Raw genomic sequence first — 25,332 nt, 5'->3', positions numbered from 1 at the left:
CTTATTTGCAATGAGGGAGTGGCGAGAGGGAGGGAAAGGGGGGGTGAGTAGATGAGAGAGTAGGAAATGGAGGGAGGCAGAGTGAGAAAGACAGAGCGGGCAGGTCGACAGGGAGAGAGGATAAGGAGAGAGAGATAGAGGGGTGGGGGCAACAAAGGGAGAAAGGGCAGAGCAGCATTTCAGGTGTGGTTCTTACTTATCATTGTTCAGTAAAACAACAGAATCGCCATGTCGCACCAAGCTGAACTTAGACACACAAACAATATAGGAAACAGTGTGTTGTGGACTGTGCTAGCGTACACAGTGTCCTGGCGAATTGGAATTGGGATGCTATCAGATGATGCAAATGTGTGTGTGTGAGTGTGTCTGTGTGCTTACTGTCACTCATTCTTTCGTTCTCTGCAGCTCATTTGCAAGAGTTTGCCTGTGACCTTTCCATTTGCAGCACATTTAGTGTGGGTGTTTCTTTCATACTATGGCACCGAGCTGAGACAAACCAAGCTCTACTGTGCTGGACTTCATGGGTACACAACCCTTAAAGTTGCCAGAACCAAATCCACAATGACAATATATAAAGAAAATATCTGATTTGCGTTGGCACAATAGTGTGAATAGGGTGTCTGTGTCTATCTATGTCTATGTGTGTGTCTATCACTACTACAGTTCAAAAGTTTGGGGTCACTTAGAAATGTCCTTGTTTTTTAAAGAAAAGCACATTTTTTGTCCATTGACAATTTCTTGCATGAAATAGCCTTCACTTCTCAGAACAAGAATAGACTGATGAGTTTCAGAAGAAAGTTATTTGTTTCTGGCCATTTTGAGCCTGTAATTGAACCCACAAAAGCTGATGCTCCACATACTCAACTCGTCTAAAGAAGGCCAGTTTTATTGCTTCTTTAATCAGGACAACAGTTTTCAGCTGTGCTTACATAATTGCAAAAGGGTTTTCTAATGATCAATTAGCCTTATAAAATGATAAACTTGGATTAGCTAACACAACGTGCCATTGGAACACAGGAGTGATGGTTGCTGATAATGGGCCTCTGTACGCCTATATAGATATTACATTAAAAATCAGCCGTTTCCAGCTACGATAGTCATTTACAGCATTAACCATGAATGCACTGTATTTCTGATCAATTTGATGTTATTTTAATGGTCAACAAATGTGCTTTTCTTTCAGTAACAAGGTCATTTCTAAGTGAACCCAAACACGGTAGTGTATGTCTACGTGTGTCTATCTATGTCTATGTGGGTGTTTCTATCTATGTCTATGTGTGTGTGTGTGTGTGTGTGTGTGTGTGTGCTACTGTGTTTCTTTTACCTGCACTGCCAGGTTTGGTGTGTCAGGCCTGGTGACGGGAACGTAGACACTGATGATGATGATGTGTGACACACTGGTCCCTATGCCCACCATCAGAGCCCAGGCTAGGGACAGGGGCAACACCGTGTACACACACAGAGACAGGAAGAGGAAGAATGCTACCTATACAGGGAGGAAGGGAGGGAAAGTGAGAGAGACAGTGAAAGAAAGTTTGATAAACCACATGGACAGAAATATAATTCATATTAAGATACATTTAATACACAAGACCTCGAACCAGAGGATCAGTTTTCCCTTTTAGATTATAATCAGTACGATTACATGGACAGGGAGTACCTGATCTGAGATCAGCACACGCACACTAAGACGCTTTGTGAATACAGGCCTTGACCTGCTCCTCCCCCCTCATTCATTCCCCCCCACACCCCTATCTTTGACCTGCTCCTCACCCCACCCCCTACCCTTCCAACCCTTCCCTCAACCCGGCCCCTTCTCCTGTCTGACCTGTTCCCATGCGGTGACAGGCCCTCCGGTGAAGGTGAAGACTATAGCTGTGACATACAGGGCCCCCCAGAGGCAAAGTGACAGCGCTCCTCCACACCGCCTCACCACGGCCAGCCAGGGCAGGGCCACCAGCAGGGCTGTGCTCAAACACAGCACCACACAGACCACGGACAGGGCCCCTACATGGACACTGATGTTCTGGAGAGCGGGAGAGAGAGAGCGAGAGGGAGTTAAACACCACAACATACATCACACTGATACTCTGGAGAGGGAGAGCGACAGGGAGAGAGATAGAAGGGGGGAGGGGGAAGAGAAGGGAGAAGGGAAAATTGAGAAGGTTGAAAATGGCTAATAGTTTGTTCATTCAATGAATATATCTAGAATCCAATACAGCACCTCAACCCTTAATTTACCTCCTCATCCTCCTAGCTCTTACCCCTGGCTACAGTACACCCTCCACACATCCTCCTTCCCCCCAGCTCTCTCACCCTGCGTGTGGCTGGGATGAGATTGATTATAGCCCCAGAGTCCATACTCCTTCCCCTCTACCTCCCCTTTACCTCCCCCCTACCCCTCCATCTCCCCCTCTATCCCCTACACCCCCCCCCCACCTCTTTCAGCCTTCCGGTAGTTGGTATAAGGATGATGATAGCCACACAGAAGCCCATGGCCAGCAGCAGTCCAGGGAGCATGGCTGGTGTCTCCTCTAGGCACCTTATGAGAGAAGGGTTTATTTAAATAAAGGCAACATAACATTGGTATCAATGGCATCGAAGGCGAAATGATTTGATGCAATTGACAGTTTCGACAAATGTGAAGAATAAGCACACACTGGAATTATGCAACAAACAGTACACATTTAAAACACATGTTTAGTGCAGAGCCGTGGTGTCGTGGTAACATTCCACGGCATATGTCATATGTACTACTCTCCACCAGAGACAGGGGTTCAATCCCTGTGTCCACTGTTTCTCCCACTTGTCCATCTCCCTCCTTGATTTCTTGCTGTTTGAATAAAATAAAGTGTAAAAAATACCTACAAAATAAATAAAAAATAATAAAAATACAGTTTTAAAAGGTAAAAATCATACAGACCTTATGAAGGCCTTGTGTACTGCTCTGTAGCAGCAGCACACCCCCTCAGCTACACTCCTCTGTGAGGGCGGTCTACCGTCGCCTTCACCCCCCTCCCTGACGTTCGGGGTGTCGTCCCATGTGGTGTCGGGCGCCGGGGCCGATTGGTTGAGAGGGACTGAAGTTTCCGATCTGGAGGTGGAAGTGTCGTCGGACGGGATGTCGGGGGTTGTGTAGTTGTCGTGGTTACGTCTGCAGAGGGCTGTTGTGGAGTCCATCATGGCCAGATCAGAGTTGTGATTGTGTGGGTTTGTTTTTAATTTAAAGGCATCAGTACTCTTTTTGTCCGAAGAATCTTCCCTGTTGCCGCTATCATCTAAGTTGTCATAAGTGTCTGTGGTCGTTTTAGCGCTGTCATTATCAGAGTCATTGCTGGATTTTGTGCTGTCATTCATCAAAGTGTCTGTTTTAATGTCAGTGCCATGGTTACCTGTGCTCGCAGTGGACGGGAACTCCGGAGATTCTTGGAAAGACGATTGGGCCTTGAGTGGTCCCGAGACTAGCTCCACCTTAGCCACACCCACCTCTATGTAGACCCGAGGCTCACTGTGCGCTGATTGGCTCTCGGAATCACCGTTGACCTCATCTCCGAAGTCATCATATTGAGTCCTGATGTCATTCATTTTTGCTGTGATGTCATTCGTTTGCGTTATGATGTCACCGTCCTCATCTTCTTCTGCAATCGGATGTTCATTGTCTGTTGTGCTGCTGGTCAAATCCTTCAGCTCCATGCTTGTGTCTTGCCCATCTCCCCTGTCTCCCATACATCCCCCATCTCCCCCACCAGCAAACCCACTACCAGTCCTGTGGATGTCTCCCGTTCTGTTTCCCCCAATCACCAAGTATCCCTCAGGGTCGTCCTGCATGGTACTTTGGTGCTTATCTCTATGTCCTTGTTGTCAGGGAAAGGCGACTGAAGGACAAACAAAAGACAAAGTCACTGTATAGTCCCTTCAGGTCCCCTGGATAGTTCTAAGACATGCTACAACCACAATGTTGTCTTCCTTGGATGACTGTAAGTCCATGTGGAAGTGGAGGATTGTTTCACTGTCAAAACGGATAAAGATGAAAAGTAACTCCAAAACCCACACATAATCCTCAGTGTTAAGTCATGCTAACCACTACTGCTAACCAGACCATAATTATATTACCACTTATGCTACACACATATGCTAAAGCTAACCACTTGTTATTTATGCTAACCAAGCCATAATGCTAACCACCACTTTCCTGAATACAATCCTTTCTCTTCTCCCAATAAAGAATTGTACTGGAAAGCGTACATTGTTTTAAATGTTAGACTAACCCCTTATGCTAAACCAGGACATAAACACTACTGTCCTAAACACAGCCTTTCTCTTCTTCAATCAAGTAATAAATGAGGCTGTTTGGTTGACTGCTGTCAGTCAGGTTTTTAATGCCAGGGAGATTACATGCTTCCCAGTCAGTCATTTCCCTATTGTGTTAAACTAGTTCTGCTAGATGAAGGTGTTTCCTCATTCACTCTGATGACAGGGGTGAAGTTTTCATAAGGTACAGAAATGCAAAACTGACCCAAGATCAGTGTTTAGGGGCAACTCCACCCTGCTTCACCCACTGATGACTCCACTAATGCAGACCTGGGTTCAAGTAGCATTTTAAATCGTGCTTGATTGACCTTGCCGGCTGTATTGAACCAATAGACTAGTCCCAAATCTGTAAACCCCACCCATCTTGCACTCTAGGCAGGCTAGAGCAAATGCTTGAAGTATGTGAAAGATTTCAAATAGTATTTGAATCCATGTCTGTTCTGACGCTCCCTGTCCTCCTCCCTGTTGGTCTGTGACATGATAGTGACGCACCCCTAGCAATTATCATGACACTCATTCATGTCTTCTTTCTCTCTCTCTATCTCAAAGAGCAATATATGAATGAGGAGAATTCTAAACAAATGAACAAAAACTATATTCAACTGCATTTCAAATTATATGTATCACAAATTAATAAAACTGCATTTCCACATTTCAAATCATATTTAGGCCTACATAACTGTTTACAAATGGGTACAGATGAAGGATCTTAATTTGATCACACTGAATTTATGAAAGATACATCAACCCCTACAAAAAATGCTCATTAATTAGAATCACATCGCATCACATAATTCACATTTCCTGTTGCTGCAGGATTATTTTTCCTGCTGTTGCAAACTGGCTCAAATTAAGATCCTTTATCTGAATATCCTAGTCTCAGTTATTAGTGTTGTGACACTAGGCTACACCAAATTCTTAGAAAAAAAGCTGCTATCTAGAACCTAAAATGGTTCTTCGGCTGTCCCCATAGGAGATCCCTTTGAATAACCCCTTTTTGTTCCAGGTAGAACCCGTTAAGGTTCCATGAAGAACCCTTTTCACAGAGGAACACATTCCAAGGTTCTCCTACGGGGACAGCCGAAGAACCCTTTTGGAACCCTTTTTTCTAAGAGTGTAGGAAGATAGCACACGGTTGAATTACTGTGATACAAAAATCACAGCTACCAGTAACAAAACAAAAAGTGAAAGTCGAAACCAGTAACCTACCTTTGTATTTCAAGTTGTTTTATGTTAGTCTGGCTGACTGTTGCTTGCTCTCCCCCTCTCTTTTTCTCTCTCCCTCCTGCTTCCTCTCTGTTGCTCTCTGTATCGCTCACAGGTCCATCTCTCATTTTCCTATCCTCCTTTTTTATGACCTTTTTCTGTTTTCCTCCTCCACCTCCTCTACCCTTTTGCTCTTTCCTTCTCTTTCTATCTGTTCGATTGATTTGAAACCCAACATACATCAACACATCTGAACTGAAACCATGATCCTTTGACTTCGAACATAATTTTAACATCAATTTCATTCACAGCTGTATAATGTCACATCCATCATTTAAAGCCACAATATGTCATTTGAACAACAACAAAACAGCAGCCTGCTCTTGGTTTGCTATAAAACTGAGGGATGACACTAGGGAAATGTAACTGCTCTCAAATTCAATTGAGCTATAACACATGAGGAATTTATAAATGATATTCAATGAGATATACTGTTCAAAAAATTGCAGAGTGATGCATTAGGCAAGTAAGTGTGTGTGTGCATGGTTGCATCCCAAATTGGCCCTGGTCAAAAGTAGTGTACTATAAAGGGAATAGGTTACCATTTAGGACACAACTTATGTGTGCACAGACAAGTGCGCATGTGTGTTACAATGAAAAGTCCCTGCGCCAGCTATGCAAATACACTGAGGTAAACATAGATGAACGAGAGAGACAGAAGGGAGAGGGTGGGGGGCAAGGGGAGAGACGTGAGAGAGGAAGGGGAGAACGGGGGGATAAGAGGGCAAGGGGAGAGGAGAGAGGAGGGAGAAAGGAAGGGAAGAGAAGAAGGGAGAAAGAGGAGAGACTGATGGCAAAGGAAGAGAGGAGTTTCGGCTTTCCATGGTGACATCATTACGCAGTAAATTGGTTAACAGACCAATAACAAAGAGAGTTTCAAACCTATCTGCCAATAAAAGCTAGTTGTCAGTTTTCACCTCCCAGACAGTCCGAGCAAATTATTGCTTTAGAAATAGCTAAAAAGCTATTTTTGGCCATTTGAATGGAAATCTGTTACAGTACGGTATATGATATGATATAAAAAACAGCTGCATGTATAAAGTCATACACATGACAGTTATTATAAAGTGTTACCTCTATATCTTGATCTTGATCCTTATCTGGTCTCTTGTCTAGCTTATGCAATCACAAAGAGATGAAATGAGGTTATTCTCCATTCAGATTGAACCCATAAATAATAGTAATTATAGCTAAAGGTATAAAGTAAGTATAACTCTTGAAATAATCCACCATGATAAATATGTCAGCAGTTTCTCAACATCGGTACATTATTAAAGCCAGAAACCATGATACCCTCACCTCGCTCTCTTTCTCTCCTCTCTCTCTGTGTGTGTGTGTGTGTGTGTGTGTGTGTGTGTGTGTGTTGCCTATTCTTTAGGAATGTTCCTAAAATAGTTGGCGGGTTCTCTTTTTCCTCGCCCGAACTTGACAAACCAGTCCTAGATCACCACAAGCTATAGTACATAATGAAATGTACAGAATAGACTAGAATAGACTAGAATAGACTAGAATCTCATTTGTCCTAGACTTGAAATTATGGTTGGAAATACAGAGTGGGGCTTTCAATCATGGATGCAATATCATAAGCTATGGATTCCATTGATGTTTAGATTGTTTGACATCATGAACTACGTAATAAAATGTCTAGAATAGAATTTATGCCCCAGAGACTTGTTTTCTTGCATGCCAGAAACAAATGTATTGTTAGGTGAATTCTCCTTAAATTTACATTTAATTGTGTCACACCATGATTTTAAGTGGCGGCAGGTAGCCTAGTGGTGAGAGCGATGGACAAGTAACCGAAAGGTTGTTAGATCAAATCCCCGAGCTGACAATGTAAAAATCTGTTGTTCTACCACTGAAAAAGGCAATTAACCCACTGTTCCTAGGCTGCCATTGAAAATATAAATGTGTTCTAAACTTACCTGCCTAGTTTAAAAAAAAAGATCTTTCACCTGTCTTGTGATTGCCTCCAATCCCCACCAGGTGTCTCCCATTACCTTGTGTATTTATACCTGCGTTGTCTGTTGCCAGTTCGTTTTGTCCCATCAAGTCCTACTAGTGTGTTCCCTGTGCTCTAGTTCTTGTCTTTTTCTAATCTTCCCAGTTCTGACCTTTCTGTCCTGATCCTGATCATTACAATAGTGCTGGGGACAATAGTGACAATGACAACAAGCTCAGTCCGACGATGCTGTGACACACCGCCCCAGACCATGACGGACCCTCCATCTCCAAATCGATCCTGCTCCAGAGTACAGGCCTCGGTGTAACGCTCATTCCTTCGATGATAAACGCGAATCCGACCATCACCCCCGGTGAGACAAAACCGCGACTCGTCAGTGAAGAGCACTTTTTGCCAGTCCTGTCTGGTCCAGCAACGGTGGGTTTGTGCCCATAGGCGCCGTTGTTGCCGGTGATGTCTGGTGAGGACCTGCCTTACAACAGCCCTACAAGCCCTCAGTCCAGCCTCTCTCAGCCTATTGTGGACAGTCTGAGCACTGATGGAGGGATTGTAATTAGGGCAGTTGTTGTGCCATCCTGTACCTGTCCCGCAGGTGTGATGTTCAGATGTACCGATCCTGTCCAGCTGTTGTTACACGTGGTCTGCCACTGCGAGGACGATCAGTTGTCCGTCCTGTCTCCCTGTAGCGCTGTCTTAGGCGTCTCACAGTACGGACATTGCAATTTATTGCCCTGGCCACATCTGCAGTCCTCATGCCTCCTTACAGCATGCCTAAGGCACGTTCACGCAGATGAGCAGGGACCCTGGGCATCTTTCTTTTGGTGTTTTTCAGAGTCAGTAGAAAGGCCTCTTTAGTGGCCTCTTTCGTGTTTTCATAACTGTGAAAGCTGATAGTCTTAACGACCGTTCCACAGGTACATGTTCATTAATTGTTTATGGTTCATTGAACAAGCATGAGAAACAGTGTTAAAAACCCTTTACAATGAAGATCTGTGAAGTTTTGGGGATTTCTACGAATTATCTTTGAAAGACAGGGTCCTGAAAAAGGGTTGTTTCTTTTTTCGCTGAGTTTAGTTGGTGTGGACAACCTACCATCAATCATAGCTTAAAATTGTTGCATTGGATTAGATACAAAGTATCTAAGATGAGAAAAACATGTCTAGACTGTGGTTTCTCACTCTACTTACGGTAAGCCATCAACCACACCTGTGTAGTGTCAGGCGCTTTGCTACTTTTGGGAACATCTCGGCCTTGAGGCTGCATGACTATCAGCAGGTGCAGGCAGTTCTCAGCCTGAGAACTAAAGCAGTACATCTCCATTACCCAGTACTTTTCCATCATTGCGCATTGCAAGCATACAAAGGTTATCACATATATACAGAAATCATGGCATTGGTATGGCCCCGCATACGACCCCCAGGGTAACCCCCAACAATCTTCTTGCCAATCTTCTTAAGATGTTTGTTGCTAGGCAACCAATATAGCTAGCTATCTAGCTAACAATGGCAATCATGTTAGCCTACTTCGTACTGAGATTACTGTTTTAAAACATGTTCTTGGGTTTACAATAATCAATTCTGAAACTTTCATGTGAATTAAACATGTTCAATTGTTTTCAAGAGCTTTTTCTCTCACTGCTCTGAGTTTAAGACAGGGGTTTAGCTATGTTGGAATTAATAACATCTCCAATAACTGTATTTTCAAGAATCAAATGTATTCTTAACTTTTTGCCTAAGGAGAAACATAAGATCTGGTTTTGTTTTTGTTTTTAAATCCTTATTTGAGATTTTAAGGTAAGAAAATGTATCTGGCAGAATTGTCCATTGACAATTATTTTCACATTTGTTTGCTAAGAACATTTATATGTTCAGGTACGCTAGTTGAATGTTACCCGTAAAATGTTTTTTGCTTACATCACACTGCATTGAGAGCACCATAGCAGCAAGCACAATTGAAAGCTTGAAAAATACTTCTCTATCTGATATAATGTTAGGAAAATGTTAGTCTTTAGTGTATTTACAGCTCAGTGTTTGTACTATCAGAACATTTAGACCAGGATTGCTGACAAACGCATTGGTCTTGTTGAGGTGGTGTCAGAGGTGGTGTCACGGCTGTTGGAAGGAGAGGACCAAAGCGCAGCGTCGTACATGTTCATACTTTTATTAGTTCAACTGAACACTGAATAGCAAAACAACAAAGAGAACAACCGAAACAGTTCTGTCTGGTGCAGACACAAAAACAGAAAGCAACTACACACAAAACCCATGTGGGCAAGAGCTACCCAAGTATGGTTCTCAATCTGAGAGGGTGACTCTGGCGGCTCCAGATTGACGGGCGGCTCCGGCGCTGCCAGACTGATGGGCGGCCCTGGCGCCGCCGGACTGACGGGCGGCTCTGACGCCGCCGGACTGAGGGGCGGCTCTGGCGCCTCCGGACTGAGGGGCGGCTCTGGCGCCTCCGGACTGACGGCGGCTCTGGCAGCTCCGGACAGAAGGGGGACTCTGGCAGATCCGGACTGACGGGCGGCTCCTGAATACTCGACCGAGACACAGTGCGCATCACCCCATAGCACGGGGCCTGACCTGTCACCTGCTCGTCCCGGTAAGCACGGGGAGCAGACTCATGTCTCCAACCTGACTCCGCCACACTCCCCGTGTGCCTCCCCCCAAAACATTTTTTGGGGGGCTGCCTCTCGTGCTTGTGCCGCTGTACCAACTCCTCGTAGTGTTGCTGCTCAGCCTTTGTTGCCTCCAATTCCTCCGATGGACGGCGATACTCCCCAGCCTGTGCCCAGGGTCCCTTGCCTTCCAGTGTCTTCTCCCATGGCCATTTCTCCAGATAACGCTGCTGCTCCTCACCACGCTGCTTGGTCCGTTCGTGGTGGGTAGTTCTGTCACGGCTGTTGGAAGGAGAGGACCAAAGCGCAGCGTGGTACGTGTTCATACTTTTATTAGTTCAACTGAACACTGAATAGCAAAACAACAAAGAGAACCACCGAAACAGTTCATACCTTAACGCTGCTGCCACCGAAAACATCCCCATAGCATGATGCTGCCACCACCATTCTTCTCCAAAGGGATGGCGCCAGGTTTCCTCCAGATGTGCCGCTTGGCATTCAGGCCAAATAGTCCAATCTTGTTTTCATCCAGACCAGAGAATCTTGTTTCTTAGGGTCTGAGAGTCCATTTTGGTGAACTCCAAGTGAGCCTTTTACTGGGGAGTGGCTTCCATCTGGCCACTCTACCATAAAGGCCTGATTGGTGGAGTGCTGCAGATACGGTTGTCCTTCTGGAAGGTTCTCCCACCTCCACAGAGGAACTCTGGAGCTCTGTCAGAGTGACTATCGGGTTCTTGGTCACCTCCCTGACCAAGGCCCTTCTCCCCCAGTTGCTCAGTTTGACTGTGCAGCCAGCTCTAGGAAGAGTCTTGGTGGTTCCAAACTGCTTCCATTTAAGAATGATGGAGGCCACTGTGTTCTTGGGGACCTTCAATGCTGCAGAAATGTTTTGGTACACTTCCCCAGATCTGTAAAATATGGTGGTGGATTTTTTTATGTTATGGGGCTATTTTGCTTCCACTGGTCTTGGGGCCCTTGATAAGGTCAATTGCATCACAAACTTGACCCGTACCAGGATATTTGAAACCCATTGAAAACCCGTGGACCCGACTGATCCTGCCGTTCAGGAGGCCATCTTACAGCAGGTGAGTCTCACCTGATCTTCCTCTCAGCTATAATTTACTACAGACTTGTCTGTCTTCTGCAGCGACCATTAAACATACCTTTTAAAGCATCTTATGCACTTGGTCATGTTTATGACTGCCTATCACTGATGCTATAATGTGTTACGTAGCTTTATGAATGCATACATAAGGGGGCGAATAGTAAAGTGTTAGCCAGTGCTGGCTGCATAGTCGGTAGTCAGAACACAAAATGCTGTTTTATTCCTCAGATAAAGAAAGAGCTGAGTGGATGTCTGATGTCAAACTGAGATGGACGGAGCAGCCCGATGGAAAGATCTTCGACAAGCAAGAATAGAGCAAGAAGAAAGGAGGAAAAAGTGAACCGAGTGTGAAGTTGGAACGGTAAATATTGTTACAGGAGGCTATTTGGGACATTTCTGACAGACATCCCAATTTGCCAAAACCTAAAACTGGCCTTACCATAACCAACCCCTTAACCCTAACCTAACCAAGAAATGTCAATGTTTCACCATTTATTCATTTATTTAACCTTTCTTTTATGAGCCCTGAATTACATAAATTACAGAAAATACACACATCAATATAAATACGAAATGCAAGCAGAAGGAAAGAAACTACACGGTCATAAAACAAATAACACATTCATCAGTAATAAGGTCCTAAAATCAGCTTTCTGAATTGCCACAGAGGCACCAAAACAACACATTTAAGAACATTTTGAAGATCGTTCCACAAATAAGGTGCATGAAAACTAAAAGCTGATTTACCTAACTCAGTTGAGAACAAATACATTCCCAGAGTTAACCATCCCTAAGGCCAGGTGTGGTATCTCGTATGTCAAAGGTTCAGTAATGACGTTAGGTAAAGTGGGACTTTTTGTAAAAGTGCTTTATAAATGAAAACAAAGCAATGTATCAAAAAGGGCCAAACAACTTTCTGGTAGAGAAGGCAGAGTGATGAGCATTACAATTGTCGCACGTAACAAAGCGCAATGAGCTTTGATAAACGGCATCTAATGGCTTTAATGAAGTAGCAGCTGCTTTCATATAGATGATGTTGCCGTAGTCTAGGAATAATCTGCTCTTTTGAACCTTTATTTAACTTGGCAAGTCAGTTAAGAACAAATTCTTACTTTCAATGACAGCCTAAGAACAGTGGGTTAACTGCCTGTTCAGGGGCAGAACGACAGATTTGTACCTTGTCAGCTCGGGGATTTGAACATGAAACCTTTCAGTTACTAGTCCAACGCTCTGACCACTAGGCTACCCTGCCACCCCAGGTCCTCTATTTATCGAGAGACAGGACCTATTTCTATAGAAGAAGCTCATTTTTATTCTCAGCTTAACTAACTCATGAATATGCTTTTTAAAAGACAGCTTTTCAGCTATACAGATACTTAGAAGCAGGGACACAATCAATGCTGACACCATCCAAAGTACATATGCTTAACACAGAGCTATGTTTATGTGCTCTAGAGACCTACATATACTTTTACCTGTATTCAATACTAATTTCAGGTCAATAAAGTTTTTCTGTAATACAATGAAGGCAGACTGTAGCTCAGACAGAGCTTGGTCAACCGTGCTTGGTTAACAATAGCATAAACAACAGTACTTTAGGCATACAAGTGCAGGTCACAATTTTTTTACAGACAAGTCAATTTTGTTAATGTAAACAGTAAAAAGTACAGGACCAAGAAACAACCCCTGTAGAACACCTTCCATGTTTTTGATTCAATGTACTTACTTTTCTTGTTATTTCTAAGTGTAAACAACTGTCTTAACATGACAAACGTGTGTTTGAATTTACATTCTGTGGGTTACATTCAATGTAACAGTCCCCACAAGGAGAACATGTGTAATTGGTTAATTCATTGATTGATTAATGAGATTTAATTGATTATATTTTTTCAATATTAACAACTAATGATTGTTCAATTTGTTAATTCTTATTATGGTTTATATGCATTTTCTAACTCTTCTTACAATAATATTATTCCTATTTCAAACGGCATTTATGGTATGAATACACAGTATAAAAATAAACAATTGTCTTACTCTTTAAACTACAGTTCATGTAATAACATTAACAAAGTTATACTATTGAAGTACGACACTTCTGAGTTTGAAATTATTCATTGGAAGTTGAGCATCATCAACTTAATAATTCCATGCTGTAATGTCATGTTCAATAGATAACATTGTACACTGAATTCAGCAACACTACTCATCCCTAACACAAAATCCAAAAGTGGCCAGAAGTGATACAAAAAATAAAATAAAAATGTAAGGGTACGAAATATGTTTTAAAAATTGTTTTGCAGTATTTAAGTCCTGTTTCCAGCATTAACTGGATAAAAATCTATTAAGAAACATAATTTGAAGATCTGTCTGTCTTTTAACTAAACCTATCATTCAAACACTTAAATAATATACATTAATACATCAATATGCACACGATGGACGAGACTGAATAGAAAGGAAGAAAGAAAGTTATTGGTATTCGAACATTTGTCTTATTTTTCTGGAATACCACCTCAAACACACGCACGCACACGCGCACAACGCACACACACACACACACACACACACACACACACACACACACACACACACACACACACACACACACACACACACACACACACACACACACACACACACACACACACACACACACACACACACACACACACACGTCATCCCCCCATCACTCAGTCTACACCCCCATGCTCACTCTCTATCTGTTGCTGCAGCATAAAGTGGGACAGTGAATTGATGTCAGTCACTGTAGGGTTACACTGCAGCACCAGAGTAACAACGCTGTCTTGACCTGGGAACACCTGGGATAAGCTCTCCCTAAGTCTGGAGGTCTCTGCTGCACTCCTCTCCATATCCAGGCCAAGGCCCATCCCTGGAACAAGGTCCATTCCAGGGCTACCGTGTCCAGCCTTAGCCTGCCCCTTCCTTTTCCCTCTGCCGCGGGCCTGGCGGGACTCTGGCTCTACAGCTACACCAGGTGTTCTGTCCCTGAACTTCAGGACCTCTGTCTGGGCCCTGGGAGCTTGGGGGAAGGGGGCGGAGGCAGTGCCCGCAAATGAGTGACTGCCTGAGACAGGAGTCCTGAGAGAGAGAGAGACAGAGAGACAGAGAGACAAAGAGAGTGAGAGAGAGAGACAGAGAGACAGAGAGAGAGAGAGAGAGACAGAGAGACAGAGAGACAAAGAGAGAGAGAGAGAGAGACAGAGAGACAAAGAGAGAGAGAGAGAGAGACAGAGAGACACAGAGAGAGAGAGAGAGACAGAGAGACAGAGAGAGAGACAGAGAGACAGAGAGAGAGACAAAGAGAGTGAGAGAGAGACAGAGAGATAGAGAGAGAGAGACAGAGAGAGAGAGAGAGAGACAGAGAGAGACAGAGAGAGACAGAGAGAGACAGAGAGACAGAGAGACAGAGAGAGAGAGAGAGAGACAGAGAGAGAGAGAGAGAGAAAGGGACATAGGGAGAGAAAGAGTATGAGCAATGTGTACATGTCTATGTGGGAGAAATCTAGTCAAAGAGTAAGAGGAAATGTGTATGTGTTACCTGTGCAGTGAGCGTAGGAAGTCATCCAGATGGGGTCCTTCTCGGCCCAGTGGGTCATCAGGCACCATGAAGTGATCACCTACAAACGTGTACTGGAGGAGTCTGGGTAATACAAAATCAGTATGACACTGAGACCTAATTTACAGCTTGTATTAGTCCTATCTGAACAGCTGTGATTAGGATGACATGCCGAACATGGGTCTCGCATTTACTTGCAATTAAACCTTGTTCATAAAATGCGTGCACTCTGGCCGCATTGTGTTCAGATCTAACTTTCTCTCCCATTTATACAGATAATTTGTGGTCACAATTCAATTATATACAGTGTATAGCCTATAAGCCTACATAAGTGGTCATCAACATTTAATGAGTGAAAATGCAAGCTGAGATCCACCGCTCAGATTTGATTTGACATCAATTAAAAAACGTAAGCCTAGGCAACAATAACCTATTAAAACCAGTACTGTAGCAATGAGGTTGTTGCAGTAGGCTATACGCCCAAAACATAAAAAACATTTGAGGTAGGCCATATGATCACACAAGTAATAGATCAGTTGTTGTATTACTTGTGAAGCACAGCTGAGGGAGCATAAATTTAAATAATTCACTTTTTATTATACTGGGCTTTTTTACTGGGCCAGCATCTGATGGCAGACAAAGGGCAGACAAAGGGTCTGCCTCTCAACATCCCTCCACTAACACTGACCAAAAAGCAGCAGTCTTCCAGATAATACCGAAACTCAAGTCGCACCGCATTATTTCTGATAATGCACAAATGAATGTTGTTACTCCTATGAACAGAGAAAGTTAAGTATTTCTCGATATTAAAAGACCCAAGCCGCTAATAATAACAACACAAGCCGAAAGATACACTTTCCTTTTACTCATTCATACTTCTGCAGTGCTGGTTGTAGCGCGAGTAGAACACACATTTTATGGCTTATAAAAGTTGAGTAAAATGCTCATAGCGTGGAACTGAGAAAAAATGGCTTTTATTCATACAACGTGACAGAATAACCGACCTTAAATGGAGACAACGGGAATGGACCATCCAACACCGCCGCAACTTCGGGCGGCTGCAACTGGGGCGGCCGGGTAGCCTAGTGGTTAGAGCCTTGGACGAGTAACCGAAAGGTTGCAAGATCGAATCTCCGAGCTGACAAGGTAAAAATCTGTCGTTCTGCCCCTGAACAAAGCAAAAATAAGTATTTGTTCTTAACCAACTAGCCTAGCTAAATAAAGGTAAAACAAATTTTAAAACTGGCCTGTCCGCCACCGCAACTTCGGGCAGCTGCAACTGACCAGTCCGACAACTTCAGGCAGCTGCAACTGGCCCGTCAGGAAATATCAGGCAGCTGCAACTGGCCCGTCCGGCAACTTCGGGCAGCTGCAACTGACCCGTCCGATGCAACTTCGGCAGCTGTAACTGGCCTGTCCGACAACGACGCAATTTCAGCAGCTGCAACTTGCCCTGACCGAGACAACTTTGGCAGCTATAGGCCATTCGTTGGCCAGCTGCCGGACGTGCGATTCCTGCTGTCTCCATTTAGGGTCGGTTATTCTGTCACGTTGTATAAATGATTGGAGAAAGGCGCAGGAATACCTAATAGGGAGTTTTGATACTCCACCCCAAAATACACTACTTCGTCTTGGGACAAAGCCCAAAACATATACATTATACAAAAACACAGGGATGTAACCCAAACAAAAGAGTGAGGTTAAACCTCTAATAAATACACGGGACGAGACCCGTAATAACAAGTGCACAATACACGCAGCACGAAAGCCGAAACAAAGCACAGGTACTCACTCACAAGACCAACGGACATGGGAACAATAACCGACAAGACAATGGTGAACAGAGGGCACATATATATACAATTACTAATCAAGGGAATTGGAATCAGGTGTGCGTAATGACAGTTCAGTGACACCTAAAGGCCAGGGACGTAGACCTCCGGAGCTGGTGCACGGAATGAGCAGCAGTACCGGGGGAATCCGTGACAGCTACATTACGTCAATGGAGTGCTATTCAACTCTTTCACGTTAACTGTTTTCCATCGTTCCCTTTGAGCGTCATCGTAGGGTATTTCGGAATGAACATGCCAATATTTGCTGACATTTTCACTGCAATATTGCAATAACTATTTACCTATTCCGGACTAAAGTGTGGGCATATATTCTGCACAGGTTTTATTGCATATTGTGATGAGTGAGAATGTGATCGTTGGAACAGATTAAAGAGCAAACAATGCAATTATTACAACATAAGTTGACGATAAATGACATCAAATCACGTTATCTACCATAGCTTTGATTGGACTGATCATGTCAACATCATACTTTCAGAATCTTAGCTAGCAAGCAGTCATCATCATGAATCAAGTTGACAATCTACTGGCAAATCCTTTTCAATTCTTGTCATTTGAAGAGAAATTGTAGATAAAACGTATCGATGCTCATCGGCCATTGGACATAAACACTACACAGTTGGAAATCGCTAATTCAACAATGAGTGGTTTGGAAGGAATCAGTGGCTAACTGCAAGGGTTGCAAAGCAATCACTAGCCTGCTTTTCAGTGGAGAGGGTGTTTGGTCCATGTCTGGGTTTAAGGGTCTCTTTTAGAAGCTTAAAAGGATAAACATTCACATGCAACACCATGGGCCAGATAAGGTTGAATATATTGGTCATGCTGTCAATCCAGCATGACTTCTGCCGCATTCAAAACAACTAGAAAATTGGAACTAGGAAATCTTAGACTTCAGTGAGTTCAAGACAACTGGGAACTCGGATTATACCCTTTGAGTGGTCATCCAACTCTGAATTCCTAGTCGGGAACTCTGGCCTCTTTCTAGAGCTCCAACCTGAAGATCACTTACGTCATTATTCGACTGTGTTTTTTTTTCAGTTCCCAATTGTCTTGAAAGCACCATAAATCCAGAGCATGCAGGACTGAAGACAAAGTTTAATGACAAAATTTGCCCACAAGAAGGGCTGCCGCGCCACCTTCCTGTTCAAATGAGCACAGCAAAACAAAGTCCAAAAATGTCTTGTATGCTGCTGCATAAATGATGTAATATGCCAGGGAGATACGTATACTGTAGCTAAGAAAGTAATACCAAATGTATGTTGTGTAGTAAGCTGTTAGTAGCCCATGTGCCTCACCCTAATAATTTGGTACCTTTCCCCCTCACAACGTAACCTACTGTTCTGACTTGGTGGTGCACATGTAGCCTATTTTAGATAAATGTCTTCATCGAATATTGTAAGAGCTTTCATTGTCTGCTTATATAACCCCTTTATTTATCCTATGGTTCTGACTTAGTGTACAGGGAGAGTACTGTAAGAGCGGCCTATGTTCTGATTTTTGTCGCTCTACATTTGAGAACAAATTGTTATATTCACTACGCCTGTCTTAGCTCGCTCATTAATATCTTAATCTAAATTACGGATTGCCTGTTGTCCGCTCATCGTTCCCAGTTTGTACATCTGAAATGTCAGTAGAAACCACATTTGTTAAAGGAGGTCATCCACATCAGCTATGTTTTTTAAAAAGGCAGTAAATGAGGCTGAATGAACTGCTTCGCTGCCAGGCTCCGCTGATAGCCAGGTGTAGCGGTGGTAAGGATTCACTCCATGGTGCTGAAAAGAAAGTTCTGCTGTTGGGACAGATTTATGTAGGTCCTAACAGTTTGTGGACACCTTTTGTCACCGTTTATAGTATAATTAATGTATTAGTGTTGTGTAGAGGCTTTGCTGGTATGCATCAAAACATTTTTGGAGGAGTTTGCCCCACAAAGATTTACATGCTAAAATCGCCACTGACTAGGCCTAGTCTACTTGTAGGCCTACGCCTACTGTTTCAAAAATATCAGAAATAAATTAGCCTATAGCTTACCGGATAATGCAAAGACACAATGTATGAAACTTGATGGGGAAAGTCTGAAGGGGAGAGAGAGACGGTTACAGTGCGATAGTGATGATGAAGACGAAATTGAAAACTCCAAACAAAAATGATATGCACCTGTCCTAAATAATGATCCGCCGTTGGTACGTTTTATTAAAACGGGTGGTTAAATGCCGACACCACATTTGAATTTGTGTGCAGTAGTACGCTCGCCCCTTGCTCTTTTGACATTCAATAGGTGGAACACTTAAAATAACGCTTTATTTTAGACGGAGCACTGATGATGTTGCCCACTGAATGTGGTCAGGCTGGCCTAATTGCATTTACACTGAGAAAATCTGCATTTAGACCTGGCATGAAGATGCGTTTTTTGATACGTGAATACAAATGTGCATACAGTCAGCATTTTTTTAAACAAGATGTAAATAGGGTCTGATGTCATAGAGATATGAGGCCAATATATCACTTTCAAATCAAAGGGGTGTTTGATTTATTCAAAAGGTTGACTTTAGTTGTCAAATCCACTAAGGGAGAATGAAAATGATATGGTTGCTGTCCTGTGCAATGCACACATCTATCCAAAATCTATTTCTGAAAATGTTTCTGATTTCACTGGACAGTTGCTAATATACAGTCAACTTATTGACAAAAATATATTTCATGCCCATTTTATCTCAACTGTTTCCTCTCCTCCATTCCTTTCTTTCTCTTGCTCTACCTTTTCTTGATGATGTCTCTCCATTCATGGGACTCATCCAGCAGGTCTCGAAGGTTGTCATTTGTCACGATCACGCCATCCGTCTTCTGGGCCAGCTGCAGCATGAACCTGCAGAGAAGAGAGGGATGAACAATGAGGGAAGAGTGCAATGGGGATGTCAATCCATTCATTTAGAGAATATTCCCGATTAAGCACGAACAAGCCTTATAATGTACATATATGAACTTAAACTGTAACAAAGCTTATTATAAGCAGTTTTAAGGGAGTTTATAAAATATATTAATGTAAAGTTTAGAAGCCGTTAATAAGCGGCTATTAATATAAAGATTGTAAGCTGTTTATAAGCAATGTATATAGTTTAAAAGCTGTTTCCAACAGATCTGTAGTATGACAGAAGCGAGAACCTGTCATCGTATGAGTTGATCCTCTTCCCCTGGACCTCTCTGGAGGGGGTGTAGGAGAGGAGACCCAGGTTCTGGAGCTCAGTAAGGTAGTGCTGCTCTGAAAACAACACATACACATTTGCCACAATGAATCAATTCCTTAGGGATAATACTACAGGCTTGGGGTCAATTCAGGAAGGGAATTAATTAATGGACAAACACATTAATGCCAAATCCATACAAAAAACTTCACTTCCTGAAGTGACTTGACAAAACTGGTGAAATGAAAGAGCTGGATGGATGTAAAAGTCTGGCCTTCCAGATGGACAGGAAGTGTTACCTTTGACCCGGGGGTCTCTCTTCTGCCTCCACTGGGGCAGGAAGGTGCTGATTCTGCGATGGCCGCGGTTCCAGAAGTGTTGCACGGCCAGGGCGATTCCTCGACACGAGAAGAAATTACCCAGACCGTGACTACAGAGGAGTGAGATAAAAACATTAAACACGGCTGTGTAGTATACTTGTTATCTGAATCATGAAAACAATAGCTGTTAGTTGGAGCATAGCATTACATTACATTATTTTCCATCTTATTGTTAATCTATTTGTCCTCTCACCTTTCTCATTCCCTCGTTCTCACCTCATGGCAACATTGCTCCCGTCGATGACCACCATCCTGAGCCCTGGGTCTCCTGGTTGGTCAGTCAGCTTGAGGTCAAATGGCGTCTGTAGTCCTTCCAGGAAGCGCTGCTGCCCGGTCACTAAAGACCCTGCTGCCATGGGCGGGAGACCCCATCTGTCAACAGCCGGGGCAGGGAGACCCTTTCTTTCTGGAACCTCTGTTGCTAGGGTAAGGAAACCCAGATTCTCCTTCACTCTGGTTGCTGAGGAGTTATTCACTGTGAGGGTGGAGTCTAAGGTGGTCTGGTGTGGCTGGGTGAGAGGGTAAACGAGTTGATGGGGAAATAAGGGAAGGTTGGTGGGTTGTGGAGGTAGTGTGATGGGGTAGGTGGGCTGGGAGGCCCTCTGACTAAAGGGGGGCTGGCTCGACGGGGGGGGTGTGTCTGGCCGGGTTGCTGTCGTGTCTGTGTGGGGTTCTTCTGAAGACCATGAGTCGGGAACGGAACATGGTTCATCACAGCATTCCACTGAGCCAGATCCGGTTCAACCCTAACTGGGCCATCAACGGTTCGGTTTGGCACCTTCACTCCTCCTTCCTCATCTGTCTTCCTTTCACTCATTCCTTTGGCACTCTTCCTTTCTACTCCTCGGTTTTCAGTAGTTGTGAATGGTTGTGCCGGTGCCTTCCTCTCTTTACCCCTCTCCTTCTCCGTTTCCTCTTTTCTGCACTTCTTTTTCCGTACATCTGAGACAACCTCATTCACCTCTCTTGGTTCGTCATGTACCCTGTCCTGGGATTTGGCTTCTGTCTCTCTGGTGCCCTCTCTCTGTAGCTCCAGGAGTAGCTGACGTATGGACAGTTCAGGTAACATACTGTATACTTCTGTTACCTTCTCCTCTGTGTACCCACAGTTGGCCGCAGCCCTCTTCAGCACCCCCAGTACAAAATCCTCCTCGTTCCCCACCTCTCCTCCCTTACTGTTCCCTTCATCGCTCTCCCTGCCCCCTCACCTCTCCCCCTGTCTACCTCTGTTGAATCCTTGGACAAATCATCAGACAATCCTGCACTCTCCCCCCCTCTTCCCTTCTCCTCTCTTTGCTCTTCTCTAGCCCTCACCCCTTCTCCCACGCCTCCCTCCATCTCCACTCTTTTATCTATACCGCTTCTCTTTCCTCTCACTTCTTCACCTCCGCTCTCCTCCCCCTCGCTTCCCCTCTCCTCCACCTCTCTATGCGCTAGCTCCACAAGGCTGTTCATGGCCTGTCTGGTCCGGTCCTGCTCTTGTTGCACCAGGTCCAGGATCTGGGAAGCTTCTCTGGGTCTGGTCTGGGCTAGGACCCTCAGTACCACATCTTCCGCATAGCCCATAGCCGTGAAGAACTTCAGAAGCAGGCCAAACTCCTCCTTGCTCCCTACTGACAACATGTTCCCTTCTCCCTCCTCTGTCTCTATCTCCCCCTCCTCTTCCAGGTGTCCCTCCTCCTTTACCTCCTGTGGGGAATGCCCTTGTACCTCTTTTGCCCCCTCCGACCCCTCGGCTCGACCACGAATGTCTTCGTTTTGGGGGAAAGAGTGGAAGATGGGATCTCGGGGGGCTGCTACGTTCCCAATCCCTATCCCTCCTTGTGTCCCATATCTGCTTCCCTCTGTAACTTTGACAGTTGCGGTAGTGAACGTCTGTTGAGAAAACAGTCCAATATTCTGTAGACCAGGGTCTTGGTTGTGGAAGGAATGTTCGGAAGGTTTGGTCGTTGATTTGGTCATTGAAATCCCCTGTACTTCCTGTATGTCCCTTGCCTCTCCAGCTCTGGTCCCTATTCTGGTATCCAGAAGTGTTAGTGCCTCTAATTCGAATTGGCTGTCCCATAGTCTCTGTGTATCAGTGTCCATTAGACCCACTCTGTGTCTAGACCCCCCAAGACCAAGGTTCAAGCCCAGCCCTGGAATGGGGTTTGGGCCCAGCCCTGGACCAGGATTTAAACACCCATGACCTGGGTTTGAACCCCCATGACCCGGGTTCAAGCCAACGGGACCAGGGTTAGATCCCAGCCCAGATTCCCTCACCAGATCCAGTAAAGTCTCCTTCACGGCTCCCGGTAGCACTAGCAGGTCCAGAGTGTGCCTGTCATCCCATCTCTCCACCAGGGACTTGAAGGCCCGACGAGAATCCAGGGTCTCACCTGCTGCCCTGTCCCTAGGCTCGCTGAGTCGTCCCTTGGTGCCCTCGGAGCGCTCCACAAGGTCTGTGATCAGGGAGTAGGCCCTGACCACTGGTTCTGCCAGACCTGAGATGAGCAGGAGGCCTGGGGAAACCACCTGGAGGAAGGAATGTGCATTTCCTTCTTTCATTATCCATCTATACATTTGATTGTGTGTGCGTGTGTGTGTGTGTGTGTGTGTGTGTGTGTATGTGTGTGTGTGTGTGTGTGTGTGTGTGTGTGTGAATACACTTGTCTGTATGCCTGCATTTGAGTATGCGCCTGGAAGCGAGCATGTGTATGCTTACCACTATGCGAGCAGAGGTGTTTCTGATCAGGCAGTCCATGAATAGCCCCCGTGCTCCACAGAACACACAGTGAAGGACCCCTGGATACGGAACTTCCTGCGGGGCCTCCTGGTTCACAACTCCCTTAACAAACAACTGGAGGACAGAGGGGACGTAAGCAACTTCCACACAGACCATCCGCTGGCATGGCGCGGTGCTATATTAACACACTACCCCTCTGTCAAGAGGGAAGGGGGGGCAGTATTGGTACAGGGCAACCCCAAACAGTTCAGCTGGAACTACACAGAATCAAAGAGGGAGCACAGCAGGAGAAGTTCTCTCTTGAGAAAGACTCCCCCACCCCGAGCGAGTCAGACCTCTTCATTATACAACCCCATAGACTAGCAACCCAAGCAGAAAGTCAACCTCCCAGCACAGATCACTACAACCTCACTAAAATTAAGGATAAGTTCACCCAGCTGGAGGTAAGGCAGGTGGAGCTGGGAACAGCAAGTGAACACACTCCAGTCAACACAGACCCAGACAACAGTCTAGCACAAAAGCACCCCCTCAGCCAGACCTGAAGAGCTGGAGGGGGAGAGAGACATATCAGAACTCTGGATTGTGGTGTGACAACTTCAACAGGAGACAGAGCAGGAGCGGAAGAAGAAGGCCCAGCGGCAGGAGAAGAACAGAGCACTAGAGGAAAGGTGGAGGGAGAAGGTGAGAAAGATGACGTGTGAGAGAGAACAACCCATTACAGCTGGCCACCCCTGAAGAGAAGCGAGCAGAACAGCCCACCTCAGATCCTAACCATAGCCTCGACATCACAGCAGGACAGATAAATGAAGAACCCCAAGCCCAGGGGATCCCACCCCATAGCACCCCCCCATCGCCCTACTGAAAACCCCCCTACACCCACTGAGGACATACATAAGCCACAGATTGTACTTCTTATGGACTCAAACAGGAAAACAGGAAATATATAGAAGAAAATCTACTTTTCCCCAAACACAGTCTCTAAACAGACTCTAAACTCTGGACAGGAACTGGACAGGAACCCGACACCCTCAGCACACAGGGGAACAAACACCTACCTGGAGGTGACAGCATTCCCTCCCCCATATGCCCCCCTAGGCACAACTATGACAACATAACCAACAAAAATGGGTCACAACTCCTGCAGATCTGTCGCACGCTGGGTATATACAGAGTCAATGGTAGGGTTCAAGGGGACTCCTACAGTAGGTACACCTACAGCACATCTCTTGGCAGTAGTACTGTAGACTACGTTATCACTGACCTCAACCCAGAGTCTCTTAGAGCGTTCAGTCAGCCCGCTGACACCCCTATCAGACCACAGCAAAATCACAGTCTAGTTGAACAGAGCAATACTCAATCATGAGGCATCAAAGCCAAAGGAACTGAGTAACATTAAGAAATGCTAAAGATGGAAGGAATGCAGTTTGGAAACCTTCCCAAAAAACAATTAGGCAACAACAAATGTTCCACTGTAATAGTGAAGGTGTAAACTTGGTAGTAGAAAATCTTAACAGTATATTTGACCTCTCAGCTTCCCTATCAAATCTAAAAATCTCAAATAGAAAACCGAAGAAAATGAACAACAATGACAAATGGTTTGATGAAGAATGCAAAAATCTAAGAAAGAAATTGAGAAACCTGTCCAACCAAAAACATAGAGACCCGGAAAACCTGAGTCTACGCCTTCACTATGGTGAATCACTAAAACAATACAGAAATACACTACGGAAAAAGAAGGAACAGCATGTCAGAAATCAGCTCAATGTAATTGAAGAATCCATAGACTCTAACCACTTCTGGGAAAATTGGAAAACACTAAACAAATAACAACACGAAAAAATTTCTATCCAAAATGGAAATGCATGGGTAAACCACTTCTCCAATCTTTTTGGCTCTATAACAAAGAATAAAGAGCAAAAACATATACATGATCAAATACAAATCTTAGAATCAGCTATTAAAGACTACCTGAACCCACAGGAGTCACCAATTACCTTGAATGAGCTATAGGACAAAATAATAACCCTCCAACCCAAAAAGGCCTGTGGTGTTGATTGTATCCTTAATGAAATGATCAAATATACAGACAACAAATTCCAATTGGCTATACTAAAGCTCTTTAACATCATCCTTAGCTCTGGAATCTTCCCCAATATTTGGAACCAAGGACTGATCACCCCAATCCACAAAAGTGGAGACATATTTGACCCCAATAACTACCGTGGGATATGTGTCAACAGTAACCTTGGGAAAATCCTCTGCATTATCATTAACAGCAGACTCGTACATTTCCTCAATGAAAACAACGTACTGAGCAAATGTCAAATTGGCTTTTTACCAAATTACCGTACAA

General features: G+C 44.4%; 2 protein-coding genes across 6 annotated transcripts in view; both read right to left on the bottom strand.

The window, feature by feature from the left end:
• Nucleotides 1–6,894, bottom strand: part of LOC135516149 (adenylate cyclase type 4-like) — a 41,163-nt gene extending 34,269 nt beyond the window's left edge. For 2 of the 5 annotated variants that reach the window (XM_064940220.1, XM_064940224.1), the window contains exons 1-6: nt 6,877–6,894; nt 6,652–6,689; nt 2,924–4,009; nt 2,440–2,542; nt 1,829–2,026; nt 1,325–1,486 (exon numbers count right to left, since the gene is read on the bottom strand). In XM_064940220.1, coding sequence (XP_064796292.1) covers nt 1,325–1,486; nt 1,829–2,026; nt 2,440–2,542; nt 2,924–3,828 — 1,368 coding nt within the window. In that variant the 5' untranslated portion in view covers nt 3,829–4,009; nt 6,652–6,689; nt 6,877–6,894. Of the gene's footprint in view, nt 1–1,324; nt 1,487–1,828; nt 2,027–2,439; nt 2,543–2,923; nt 4,010–5,520; nt 5,769–6,651; nt 6,690–6,876 lie in introns of those variants that run through there. The other 3 variants (XM_064940222.1, XM_064940221.1, XM_064940223.1) reach the window with 3 other exon arrangements.
• Nucleotides 6,895–11,745: 4,851 nt separating this feature from the next.
• The window catches only part of LOC135516147 (NEDD4-binding protein 1-like), a 20,197-nt gene continuing 6,610 nt past the window's right edge, over nt 11,746–25,332 (bottom strand). The window contains 9 exon segments of the mRNA XM_064940216.1: nt 11,746–14,364; nt 14,825–14,926; nt 19,451–19,558; nt 19,855–19,951; nt 20,174–20,304; nt 20,471–20,846; nt 20,849–21,446; nt 21,479–22,768; nt 22,959–23,093. Coding sequence (XP_064796288.1) covers nt 13,956–14,364; nt 14,825–14,926; nt 19,451–19,558; nt 19,855–19,951; nt 20,174–20,304; nt 20,471–20,846; nt 20,849–21,446; nt 21,479–22,768; nt 22,959–23,093 — 3,246 coding nt within the window. The 3' untranslated portion in view covers nt 11,746–13,955.

The sequence above is a fragment of the Oncorhynchus masou genome, chromosome 27 (genome assembly GCF_036934945.1).
Source record: "Oncorhynchus masou masou isolate Uvic2021 chromosome 27, UVic_Omas_1.1, whole genome shotgun sequence".
Lineage (NCBI taxonomy): Eukaryota > Metazoa > Chordata > Actinopteri > Salmoniformes > Salmonidae > Oncorhynchus > Oncorhynchus masou.
The sequence above is the reverse complement of the archived record's forward strand: the minus strand, read 5'-3'. Positions and strand labels throughout refer to the sequence as shown.